Below are 14,045 nucleotides of genomic sequence, written 5' to 3' on the forward strand. Positions count from 1 at the left end.
AAGTGTGGTATTAGTGAAAATGTAGAAATATGGATCAGTATAGAGACTGTAGAATAGCATATAGAGTCCAAAAAGAGATCTACTCATGTACCATCCATTGATTTTTTTAAATGGAGGTACAGTTGTTGTACAATATTATTCAAGTTTCAGGTGTACAATATATTGATTTGCAATTTTCGATCATCCATTGATTTCTGACAAAGATGTATAGACAATTCAGTGGAAAATAGTCTTTTCAACCACCAGTGCTGAAAACGTTGGATTTCCATATAAAAAATAAAATGCCTCAATCCATACCTCACATTCTCAACAACAAATCACTCCAGACAGATCATCCGTCTAAATATCTTGTGTGAGTACTGAGAAAATTCCCATGACAGTGTTTCGTGAAGTCAGAGAAGTCCCAGAGCAGGGAGCTCGGAGGAGAAGGTGAGGAGTCATCAGGTTGCATCTACTAAGTTAGCTGAAGCCGGTGCAGAGTTGGTTACTGTAACTGTGGCTGGAATAGGGCATGAGGCTGAGAGAACTAAAAATGAAGTGTCTCTTGTAGGTCTCTAGGGAAGAGTCCTTCTACCAGGTGATGCAACAGTGGTTTCTCATTGAACTGGAAATTCAGCCAACCACCTGGACATTTAAAAAAATGATTATTCTTGTTTCTTTTTAAAAAATTGAGGTGCAATTAACATAATATTGTATAACAACTGTGGTTGTTACATGAACTGACAGGGTTGCCTTTCTGCTTGGGGTGGCATTATTAATTACCAAGGGAAAACAAGGCTGCTCTACACAATTGCAGCAGACAGGCCCATGTTTGAAACTCTGGAAAATTCTTTGAGAACCACTTTGTATTTTCATGTACCATAACAAATGTTAATGAAACTATATCAACCCAATAAAGCAAGACCAACAAAGAGGCAGGTTCCCTAGGAATGAAGGTTTGCGTTATACCAGCTCGTAAAGGGCCCCATAAGGCTTCAGTGCTGGCTCAGTGGTAAAGAAACTGCCTGCCAATGCAGGAGATGTGGGTTCGACCCCTGGGTCAGGAAGATTCCCTGGAGAAGGAATTGGCTACCGACTCCAGTATTCTTGTCTGGGAAATCCCATGGACAGACGAGCCTGGAGGGCTACAGTCCACGGGGTTGCAAAGAGTCGGACACAACTCAGCAACTAAATAACAACTAAGGACTCTGTACAGCTGAGATGGCGGCCGAGGAGAAAATGGAATCAGTAGTAAAAAAAAAAAAAGGAGTTATAAATATTTTATGGCCTTGTAGTCAATTTCGGGGTAAGGAAGTGCTAGAGACCCAGAGATAATCAGACACATATGGGGATTATCAGAGACGATGGTGGGCAAGGTGCTATTTTTTCCTAGGGAGGTGAGGCGCTAGACATAACTCAGTGGAATGAAACCTAGGTTTCTTATCTATTTAGAAGAGAAGAAGAATTGAACATATTCTGGGAGAGTTTAACTTTTCTCTTATTCTTGTACTTTCTTAACTCTCCTCTGTGGTGTGTTTATACGGAAGTGGATGGTAGTGAGAGATTTACTACCCTGAAAATCTTTCCAAAGACCACCAAATACTTCTTTTTGCCATGGAATAAGCCTCCTAAATTCCTAAGCTATTTTAGGATATTCACAGTCTAGTTCCTGCCTATTTTAATGGTTGCTCCAATCATTCTTCTTCATCTCCAAAATGTAAGCTCCAACCCCACATACTACTGTCTGTTCCCATTAAGCATCCATATGTGAGCTTCTCACTATCTCTACATTCCCTGAAGTATAGACAGGGGTGCTCAGTGATTGTAATCAGCCACTGCTCCTGGACTCTGAGAACTTTTGTCCCAGAGTATGAAAGTCGCTCAGTTGTGTCTGACTCTTTGCAACCCCATGGACTATACAGTCTGTGGAATTCTCCAGGCCAGGATACTGGAGTGTATAGCCTTTCCCTACTCCTGGGGATCTTCCCAACCCAGGGAACACACCCAAGTCTCCCACATTGCAGGCGGATTCTTTACCAGCTGAGCCACAGGGGAAGCCCTTTGTCCCAAAGAGGTCCTGGGTAATTACTTTGTCTTTAATGAGTTCCTCCAGGATCCAGACTCCTCTGGGATCCAGGGCCCCTTAGGCCCAAGGATAAAGAATGGGAGATGTGAGAAGGGAGGTTTAAGACACAGGTCATGACTACAGAGCTGATATCTCACATGCCTTAGTGAATAGAGGGGAGCAGGATCTCAGGTCAGGGTCCTGGAGTCACCCTCACACATTGGGTAAGTTGGGCAGAGGGTGAATGAACTAATCCCTTAGGGTCTTTCCAACCTGAGGGTCTTGTTTTCCCAGGTTGTGTGATGTTCTGCAGGAGAGTTTTTCAGGTATGATAATCCTCCTCTTTTCCACCTCTCTCCCTCCTCAAACTATTCCACATCCTAGAAATATTTTTATTAATATTTACCAGTTAGAGGGCTTCCCAAGTGGTGCTAGTGGTAAAGATCCCACTGCCAATGCAGGAGATGTATGAGATCTGAGTTCAATCCCTGGGTCAGGAAGATCCCTTGGAGGAGGGCTTGGCAAGCCACTTTAGTATTCCTGCTTGGAGAATCCCATGGACAGAGGAGCCTGGTGGGCTACAGTCCATAGGGTCGCAGAGTTGGACATGGCTAAAGCAACTTAGCACACACGCACCAGTTAGAATCTAGTTTTTCATTAATGATAGCATTTATAAATATTACTTAATGTGTAATGTACTTTCACAAGATTGCACAATTTCAACATAACAATAGCTCTGGAGGTAGGCATTGATACAAAAGTTCTGAGCATCTTATCTTATTTCCTAAAAAATTATTTTTATTTACTTTTTTTGGCCATGTCGCAAGGCATGTGACATCCTAGTTCCGACCAGACACTGAATCCATGCCCCTTGAAGTGGAAGTGTGGAGTCTTAACCATTGGGCAGCCAGAGATATCCCCTTGTTTTATTTTAGAATCACCTGGGAGCTTTAAAAAACTGTACAGGCTTGCTCTCAGAAGTTGTGATTAAATTTTTCTGAGACTGCCTAGTAACCTTACTTATTAAAGCTTCATGTATTCTTATTACTTATTGTGTAGTCCATGGACCACAGCATGGGCATTATCTGCTAACTAAAAATGTAGAAATGGTCTACAGAATCATATCAGGGCTTCCCAGGTTGTGTGGTGTTGCAGAGGAGAGTTTTTCAAGTATGGTGTGCTTAGTCACTCAGTTGTATCCAACTCTTTGTAACCCCATGGACTGTAGCCTGCCAGAGTTCTCTGTTCACAGGGATTCTCCAGGCAGGAATACCAGAGTGGCTTGCCATGCCCTCCTCCAGGGGATCTTCTCAATCCAGGGATTGAAACCAGGTTTCCCGTATTGCAGGCAGATTCTTTACCATCTGAGCCACCACGGAAGCCCTTCAAGTATGGTAACACTCCTCTTTTCCTCCTCTCTGCATCCCTCCACCCCACCAAACTTTGAGAATTTGAGAATTTTTTTATTAATGTTTACCCATTCGATCTGTTTTCATTAATGATAACATTCTTAAGTATTACCATATCATTGATTCCCACAATATTATATAATTTCAGCACACTAACAACTCTTGTTAACAACAAGACAACTCTTGTAACAACAATTGTGCTCAAACTACCGCACAATTGCACTCATCTCACACACGAGTAAAGTAATGCTTAAAATTCTCCAAGCCAGGCTTCAGCAATATGTGAATTGTGAACTTCCAGATGTTCAAGCTTGTTTTAGAAAAGGCAGAGGAACCAGAGATCAAATTGCCAACATCCACCAAATTGCCAACATCCACTGGATCATCGAAAAAGCAATAGAGTTTCAGAACAACATCTATTTCTGCTTTATTGACTATGCCAAAGCCTTTGACTGTGTGGGTCACAATAAACTGTGGAAAATTCTGAAAGAGATGGGTATACCAGACCACATGACCTGCCTCCTGAGAAATCTGTATGCAGGTCAGGAAGCAACAGTTAGAACTGGACATGGAACAACAGACTGGTTCCAAATAGGAAAAGGAGTACGTCAAGGCTATATATTGTCACCATGCTTATTTAACTTCTATGCAGAGTACATCATGAGAAACGCTGGGCTGAAAGAAGCACAAGCTGGAATCAAGATTGTCGGGAGAAATATCAATAACCTCAGATATGCAGATGACACCACCCTTATGGCAGAAAGTGAAGAGGAACTAAAGAGCCTCTTGATGAAAGTGAAAGAGGAGAGTGAAAAGTTGGCTTAAAGCTCAACATTCAGAAAACTAAGACCATGGCATCTGGTCCCATCACTTCATGGCAAATAGATGGGGAAACAGTGGAAACAGTGTCAGACTTTATTTTTCTGGGCTCCAAAATCACTGCAGATGGTGATTGCAGCCATGAAATTAAAAGACGCTTACTCCTTGGAAGGAAAGTTATGACCAACCTAGATAGCATATTCAAAAGCAGAGACATTACTTTGCCAACAAAGGTTCATCTAGTCAAGGCTATAGATTTCCCTGTGGCCATGTATGGATGTGAGAGTTGGACTGTGAATAAAGCTGAGTGTGGAAGAATTGATGCTTTTGAACTGTGGTGCTGGAGAAGACTCTTGAGAGTCCCTTGGACTTCAAGAAGATCCAACCAGTCCATCTTAAAGGAGATCAGTCCTGGATGGATCTCAGGACTGGAGATCAGTCTTTCATTGGAAGGGCTGATGTTGAAGCTGAAACTCCAACACTTTGGCCACCTGATGCGAAGAGCAGACTCATTGGAAAAGACCCTGATGCTGGGAAAGATTGAGGGCAGGAGGAGAAGGGGACGACAGAGGATGAGATGGTTGGATGGCATCATTGACTTGATGGACATGGGTTTGGGTGGACTCTGGGAGTTGATTATGGACAGGGAGGCCTGGCATGCTGTGGTTCATGGGGTTGCAAAGAGTCGGACACGACTAAGTGACTGGACTAAACTGAACAACTCTTGAGGTAGGCATTGATGTCATACTTCTGAACCCTTGCTTTATTTTAGAATCACTTTGGAGCTTTAAAAACTTTGTATGTGCTTCCTCTCAAAGATTGTGGTTACATTTTTCTGAAGCATCTAGTAATCTTAATTTTTAAAGCATCGTGTATTCTTGCTACTTACTATGTAGTCCATGGACTGTGAAATGGGCATTCAGTTCAGTTCAGTTCAGTCACTTAGTCGTGTCTGACTCTTTGTGACCCCATGAATCGCAGCACATCAGGCCTCTCTGTCCATCACTAACTGCCAAAGTTTACCCAAACTCATGTTAATCGAGTTGGTGATGCCATCCAGCCAACTCATCCTCTGTCGTCCCCTTCTCCTCCTGCCCCCAATCCCTCCCAGTGTTAGAGTCTTTTCCAATGAGTCAACTCTTCGCATCAGGTGGCCAAAGTATTGGAGTTTCATTACCTGGGTGCTAATTTAAAATGCAGAAACAGGTCAACTATTTCTAAATCAGTGTCTTACCAGCACTCCCAAGGGATTTTCACGGATATTAAATTTTAGAAGTACTGCCTTAGATTTCCTTATGTGCAGTCCAGGCTGCAAACTACTGACTTAGCAAATGTAGAATGTGAGAGGCTCATGGCACCATTAGTGACAACATCCCCAAGTCCTATCTCTGGTTTATGATTGCCAGTCACACTGCTGATACAAGAGTAAGGTCCTGCTCATTTACCTGGGAAACAAAATTCTGAGAAACCAGGTGTATGGTTTTCCCTCAGTGTTTCTTCTCACTGTGATGCCAGTAACTATGTTGTTGCTATTTAATCACTAAGTTGTATCCAACTCTTTGCAACCCCATGGACTCTAGCCCCCAGGATCCTCTGACCATAGGATTCTCCAGGCAAGAATACTGGAGTGGGTTGCCATTTCCTTCTCCAGGGGATCTTCCTGACCCAGGGATCAAACTTGCTTCCCCTGCATTGGCAGGCAGGTTCTTTACCATTGTTCAGTTCAGTCACTCAGTCGTGTCCAACTCTTCGGGACCACATGGACTGCACCACGCCAGGCCTCCCTGTCCATCACCAACTCCCGGAGCTTGCTCATACTCATGTCCATAAAGTCAGTGATGCCATCCAACCATCTCATCCTCTGTTGTCCTCTTCTCCTCCTGCCTTCAATCTTTCCCAGCATCAGGGTCTTTTCAAATGAATCGGTTCTTCGCATCAGGTGGCCAAAGTATTGGAGTTTCAGCTTCAGCATCAGTCCTTCCAATGAGTACTCAGGATTGATCTCCTTTAAGAGGGACTAACAAAAAAATGCAAAAAGAAAAAGAAATGGAAAAAGGCAAAATTGCTGTCTGAGGAGGCCTTACAAATATCTGTGAAAAGAAGAGAAGCGAAAGACAAAGGAGAAAAGGAAAGATATACCCATTTGAATGCAGAGTTCCAAAGAATAACAAGGAGAGAAAAGAAAGCCTTTCTCAATGATCAATGCAAAGAAATAGAGGAAAACAATAGCCCGGGGAAGACTAGAGATCTCTTTACCACTGAGCCACCAGGAAAGTTTGCCAGTACCAAAGTCCTGGTGTAAAGCCTGTTGACATGGCTAGATCAAGCAGCCCCAGGGGGAAAAAGAATGGATGAGTGAGAAAGGAAATGAATATATAAGATGTGTTGACAGATTGGATGTTGAGGATAAAAGAAAGGAGGGACTAAGAGGAAACTTTCATGTTTTCATCTGGAGCTCCTGAAACTCTTTTCTGGGGATATGGGAGACTAGAGGTGGAACAATTTGGAGTGTGGCAGGGGGCTGGTCATGAATTTCTTCAGTGATATGTTGATCTGAAAATGTATATATTTGTTGTTACTGTTGTTTAGCTGCTAAGTTGTGTCTGACTCTTCTGTGACTCCATGGACTGTAGACTGCCAGGCTCCACTGTCCACGGGATTTACCAGGCAAGAATGCTGGAGTGGGTTGTCATTTCCTCCTCCAGGGGATCTTCCTGACCCGGGGATTGAACCTGTGTCTCTTGAGTCTCTGTACTGGCAGGCAGATTCTTTACCACTGAGCCACTTGGGAAGCCCTGAGAAATCTACACAGAAGTCTTAAATGGTAAGCAAAGCCATTCAGTAGATGAATTTTTCTTGGTGGTATATGTACCACCGTTATAAGAGAACAGCATTCAGGAAAAAGTCCCAGAACATCGACATGTAAGATATTGACAAAGCAAGAGCCAATTGCAGTTTGTGAGGATGTCTAGCTAGGCAGGTATGATGAAAACCACATTTTCTGTATCAGAAATTAATGGGCAAGAATATATTAGAAAATTTGAAATATTGTTGCACATTAAAAAGAAGTGAAGAAAGTCATTTCTGTTCACAGATTCTGATTATAGAGATTTGCAGTAATGTAGAGATTATTATGACTATGATGAGAATCATATAAAATTTTTTTTGCAGAACACCTAACACATATTTCTGTCATATAAATATGTTTATTTTGAAATTCAGGTTTTTATGGACACTGTTATTCCTTCCTAAAGATACTGGAGACAGAGCATGACAGGAAGGAATCAAACTACTGTCTCAGAGTTCCTCCTGCTGGGACTGCCCATCGAGTCAGAGCATCAGAACCTGTTCTACGCCCTGTTCCTGGCCATGTACGTTACCACCGTCCTGGGGAACCTTCTCATCATCGTCCTCATTTGCCTGGACCCCCTCCTCCACACACCCATGTATTTCTTTCTCAGTAACCTGTCTTTCTCTGACCTCTGCTTCTCCTCTGTCACAATGCCCAAGTTGCTACAGGACATGCAGAGCTGTGTCCCATCCATCCCCTATGCTGGCTGCCTGACACAAATGTACTTCTTCCTGTTCTTTGGAGACCTGGAGAGCTTCCTCCTTGTGGCCATGGCCTATGACCGCTACGTGGCCATCTGCTTCCCCCTGCACTACACCGCCATCATGGGCCCCAGGCTCTGTCTCTCCCTGCTGGTGCTGTCCTGGGTGCTGACCACGTTCCATGCCATGTTGCACACCCTGCTCATGGCCAGGCTGCATTTTTGTGAAGACAACGTGATCGCCCACTTTTTCTGTGACATGTCTGCTCTGCTGAAGCTGTCCTGCTCTGACACTCGAGTGAATGAGCTGGTGATATTTATCACGGGAGGGCTCATTCTTGTGACCCCCTTTCTACTCATCATCACGTCCTATGCTCGAATCGTGTCCTCCACCCTCAAGGTCCCTTCTGCGAGGGGTATCTGCAAGGCCCTCTCCACCTGTGGCTCCCACCTCACTGTGGTGTCCCTGTTTTATGGGACAATTATTGGTCTCTACTTATGCCCATCAGCTAATAATTCTACTGTTAAGGAGACTGTGATGGCTATGATGTACACCGTGGTGACCCCCATGCTGAACCCCTTCATCTACAGCCTGAGGAACAGAGACATGAAGGGAGCTCTGGGAAGAGTCTTCTGGAGAAAGAAAACTCCCTTTTCTCTGTGATGGTCAAGTTTGGACTTTTGCATAATTTTATGTGGTTGGTATATTGGTATTAATATGGGGATATTAACCCAGACTTCTTTTACCAATGATCTTTTTGTTAAAATTCCATAGTAAGATATTGTCCAATAAGTAACAGAGATATGGTGGAGGTATGTAGTAGGACTTGGAAAGGGGATGTCAGTGACCTACTAGCAGAATCTTGCTTGTTTTTTCTCTCCAGGTTACTCTAAGAAGCATTATTTTTAAACTTCCAACTAATCTTTGTATCCCCACCCCACTTTTTTCTTTACCGTTTCCAGTGTTTTATTTACTGATGAAGTAGACTCTACTGTTTACTGAGCATTTACTCATTTACTGTGGAGACACCCTCTCCCTTCTGCCCTTGACCCCACCCCCTTGGACAGACATTCCATGAATGAAGAGACTGAAACTGCAGAACCTGGGCCCACAGCAACCCACTAGTATTTACTGAGCCAGACAACCCCCGAGGTCCCAGTTGAAAACACAGAAGTGAAGAAAGTGCTAGTTGCTCAGTCGTGTCCAAGTCTTTGCAACTCCATGGACTGTAACCACCAGGCTTCTCTGTCCATGGAACTCTCCAAGCAAGAATACTGGAGTGGGCTGCCATTTCTTCCTCCAAGGGATCCTTTCAACCCAGGGATTGAACCTGGATCTCTTGTGTCTCCTGCATTGCAGGGGGAGTCTTTACCATCTGGGCCACCAGGGAAGCCCTGAAAATATGGAGGAGACTAAGAAATAGCATAGCTGTGATCGCTTGTAAAATCACATTAATTTGGGATGCTCTGCCTCCTTGGCCGACTGCATGCCGCTATGGCAGCAAATTCTTGGGCCAGTGGTCCCTTCCCAAAGCTGGCCCTTCCGGTTGTGGGAGGCCACCATCTAGACCATGCCATGCTCCCAGAAAGGCCACTTAGAACCCAGGTCTGCCACATAAAGAGGTGGAGAGTGGAGCCCTTTCTTCAGTATCTGTGTCCCTTTCTGTAACAGTTAATTTATCATGTTTTTTTTTTTTTTAAAAAAACATAACCAAAACCCTGCTTTAAATAATACTCTGTCCTCGAGGTCAGGCTGGTCCAAGTGCAGTGGTGCTTACAATTAACTGATCACAGCCAGTTACAGATTTCTTTACTGAGGAGGAAGTGGCAACCCACTCCAGTATTTTTGCCTAGAGAATCCCATGGAGAGAAGAGCCTGGCTGGCTACAGTCCATGGGGGTCACAAAAAAATCAGACACAAGTTAGTGACTAATACTATATTTGAGCTCATTACTACTTAAAATTCAAAATTCTCACTCCTCTGGTTACCTCTGCTAAACTGGACTTTTAACTGTTGAATATAGATATTTACTTATCTCTTCCAGAGCAAGGGTTTGCATTATCCTGTCTCTTACCCTTCTCTCTTCTGATATATTTTCATGTCTCCAGTGTCTTCTTGACCTGCCCTGAACTCAAGTGTGCTTTCTATCTCCTTTGCTACAATAGTTTAGTTTGTCTTTGTTGTTCTTGTTTAGTTGCTAAGTCATGTCCAATTCTTTTGCTACCCCGTGGACTTTAGTTCACCAGGCTCCTCTGTCATGCCATAGGGCAACTAAGCCCGTGTGCCACAGCTACTTAGGCCTGTGTGCCAAGAGCCTGTGCTCTGCAACAAGAGAGGCCACCACAATGAGAAGAGACCACCCCACAACTAGAGAGTAGCCCCTGTTCGCGGCAACTACAGAAAAGCCCAGACATAGTGATGAAGACCCAGCACAGCCAAAAAAGTTAATTATGGCTTTGTGGCCATAGATAACTGCCGCATAAGAACCAGCTGGACTCTAGGATGTTTTCTGACACATCTGGGGATGCAGGTGACACGTGCCAGTATCGTTTTCCAACAGAAGTAAGAAGGCAGAAGTACTTCAGTGGAGTTCAAACTGGGTTTTCTTTTCTATCTTGACTTGAGGAAGAACTGAATATGATCAGGGAGTGTTTCTTTTGTCTCTTACTCTAGTACTTTCTATATATGTCCATATGGTTGTGTCATATAGGTAACGACTCCTAGTTAGCCACAGGTCATTTATGGGAAACGGTGAGAGATTCTGCAATCTTGAGAATCTTTCAAAAATATGTGTCTTGGGACTTCCCTGGAGGTTCAGTGGTTAAGACTCTGAGTTTCCAATGAAAGGAGTGCAGGCTAGACCCCTGGTCCAGGAACTAAGATCCCACAAGCTGCCCAGCACGGCCCAAACCCAAAATGTCTTTCTTGACACTTTACTAAACTCACTGAAGGCTTCTTGTTGCCACAGAAAGCAGCCTGCCACACTCAGATATTTTAGGATATTCACAGTATGGCCTCACCAATCATCCTCTTTTACTTTCCACCTGTGGCTCCAACCACAAAGGTCTGCTGTCCATTCCCTAAAGAGGCAGTGGTTAGGCTTTCCTGCAGAGATATGCATCCTCAATTTCCCTCAAGGTATATTCAGGTGTGATTGTAAACAGTCACTGCTCCTGGATCCTGAGAGCACTGGTCCTAGAGAGGTCCTGGGTAATTGCTTTGTCTTTAATAAATCCCTCCAGGATCCAGACTCCTCTGGGATCCAGAGCCCCTTAGGCCCGAGGATGTGCAGAATGGGAGATGGAGAAGGGAGGTGATGACTACAGAGGGTGATATTTTACATGCTTTAGTGAATAAAGGGGAGCAGAATCTCAGGTCACGGTCCTGGAGTCACCCTCAAACACTAGGTAAGTTGGACAGAGGGTGAGTGAGCTGGCCACTAGGGTCCTTCCAACCTGAGGGTCTTGATTTCCCAGGTTGTATGATGTTCTGCTGGAGAGTTTTTCAGGTATGGTAATGAAGAATTGATGCTTTTGAACTGTGGTGTTGGAGAAGACTCTTAAGAGTCCCACGGACTGCAAGGAGATCCAACCAGCCCATTGTAAAGGAGATAGTCCTGGGTGTTCTTTGGAAGGAATGATGCTGAAGCTGAAACTCCAGTACTTTGGCCACCTCATGCGAAGAGTGGACTCATTGGAAAAGACTCTGATGCTGGGAGGGATTGGGGGCAGGAGGAGAAGGGGCTGACAGAGGATGAGATGGCTGGATGGCATCACTGAATCGATGGACGTGAGTCTGAGTGAACTCCGGGAGTTGGTGATGGACAGGGAGGCCTGGTGTGCTGCGATTCACGGGGTCGCAAAGAGTCAGACACGACTGAGCAACTGAACTAAACTGAACTGAATGCTCCTCTTTTCCACCTCTCTCCCTCCTAAAATTTCACTACGTTTGAGAAATGTTTATTAATATTCCACCAGTTATAATCTATTTTTATTAATGCCTGCATTTTTGTGTATTACTCATCATGTTATTTATTCCCATGATATTGAATCATTTCAGCATAGTGACAACTCAATGTAAGCATTAATGTCATAATTCTGAACTCTTATGTTATGTTAGAATCACTTTGGAGCTCTAGAAAATTTTGTATGGATGTTGCACAGCAGAAACAGACACAATATTGTGAAGCGATGTTGTTGTTCAGCCACCAAGTCGTGTCCGACTCCTCGCGATGCCATGGACTGAAGCAATGATATTCCAATAAAAAACTGGTTAAATATATCTGAGGGCTTCAGTAATTTCTATTTTTAAAATGTATCAAGTATCCTTGCTACTCATTGTGTAGGCCATGGACCATGGCATGGGCTTTAACTGGGTGCTAACTGAAGTGCAGAGGCATTATGCCATAATGAAGTTACCAGTACTTAGCAACCAAGTGCAGGAGCAGACCTACTGTCAAAATCAGGGTTTTCCCGAACTCCCAGGGAATTTTCATGGATTATTAAATTTTAGAACCACTGCATTTTGTTGCTGTAGGAGAAGTCCAGGCTGAGATCTACTGACTTAAACGGGCGTAGAATGTGAGAGGCTCGGGGCATGATCAGTGATAACATCCCCAAGTCCTGGCTCTGGTTTGTGATCCGCAGTCACACTCTTGGCATGAGAATTGGGACCTGCTCACTTGCCAGGGAAAAAATTTCTGAGAAAATTATGATTTTCTTCAATGCTTCTTCTCAATGTGATATGAGTACCTTTGTCCATGTGTAAAACCTGTTGACATGGCTGGATCAGCCCACATCAGGGAGTGAAATCCCAGATGTTGGATTCCATTATGTCTTTCACAAAGGAGCGTCCCACATCTAATGATGCTTCTCCTTTGCCTTTTTTAATTTTTTTTGCCAGCTTTTGGCACGCTGAGGTGGATTAATCAAGATTCTTGAAAGAAAATGAATCAGTTGGAGAGTACATCTATATCTATATAGATGAATATCTCTATTTATATCCTCTGTGATGGTGAAAAGAATAGTGTATCTGGTGTGGGGACATTTTCCATGGGGACAAATTACATCCGTAAATTCAGTAATACAGAGTCAAATTCAGTGCCAAAGTGCTAGCACTAGGAGTTGAGTCTAGCTCTGGGAAGATTTAGTAGGAGCAGACAGCAAACTCCTAATTTAGAAGGAGTTCGTGGTCTTTCAAGTTGGAAGAATGCATGTTTCAGCTGGAAATGCTACCAATTAGTGTTGTGATATGTCAACCACGTCCAGACACTCTGCCAGCTGCAAGCACTGCTGCGGTCATATCGGCAGACATGGCCTTTCCTACAGGTAGCCTGCCATTCTGTAGGGAAGACAGCTATAAACAGTGTGATCAAAGGATATCAAAGGGGAAGGGTTCAATCATGGAAGGAGGGAGATGAGTTAAGAGGCCATCCCAATTGTAGAGAAAGGACATGATGTCACCAGATCAAGGGTACTGAGAGTGGCTAATAGGAGTGTCTGAAAGGGTAGGAGAATCTGTAGGGCTTGCCCACAGATAGGAAGCTGATAATGACCAAAGGAGGGAATGAAAGAATACTTTCAGGTTGTAGAATACCTGGATTCCTTTTTACTGAGAAATATGAGAAATTAGAGGAGGAGGGAATTGGCAGAAGGGCAGCAAAGAGACAGCATGAGTTTCTCTGCTGCAAATGAGGGTGCAATGTCCAAAGGAAGATAACAATTAGGCAACTGGGTATACTGTTTCACAGGTTAAAGAGACATTTACAACTAAAGCTTAAATAATTATCAAAGCCATTGGAGTAGATGTTTTTCTTTGTGGTATGTATAGAATTACATGGGAACCATGTTTAGGGAAAAGCCCAGGAGCACCAATCCACTTGAAGATATTGACAAAACAGAAGTCAATTACAGTTAGTGGGGGTATGAGGAAAAACCAAGACATCCTGTGTCTCAGGACTTGGTGGATAAGGGTGTGCTTTAAAAAATCTGGAACATTGCTACATTTTAAAGCAAAGTGAAGAAAATAAATGATTTCCAATCACGGGGATTCTGATTATAGAGAACTGGAGTCCTGTAAAGATTGTAATTATTGTGATGAGAATGATATAAAGTATTTTTGCAAAGCAGCTAGCGCTCCATATATCATAGAAATATGCTTATTTTGAAATTCAAGTTTTCATGGACATTGTTATTTCTTCCTAAAGGCACTGGAGACAGAGC

General features: G+C 43.5%; 1 protein-coding gene across 1 annotated transcript; it reads left to right on the forward strand.

The window, feature by feature from the left end:
- The first annotated feature begins 7,542 nt into the window (after positions 1 to 7,542).
- Positions 7,543 to 8,487, forward strand: LOC120866184 (olfactory receptor-like protein DTMT). The gene has a single exon (XM_040243745.1). The coding sequence runs from the start codon at positions 7,543 to 7,545 to the stop codon at positions 8,485 to 8,487; it is 945 nt and encodes a 314-aa protein (XP_040099679.1).
- The last annotated feature ends 5,558 nt before the right edge of the window (positions 8,488 to 14,045 follow it).

Source organism: Oryx dammah, unplaced genomic scaffold (assembly GCF_014754425.2).
Source record: "Oryx dammah isolate SB20612 unplaced genomic scaffold, SCBI_Odam_1.1 HiC_scaffold_8, whole genome shotgun sequence".
Lineage (NCBI taxonomy): Eukaryota > Metazoa > Chordata > Mammalia > Artiodactyla > Bovidae > Oryx > Oryx dammah.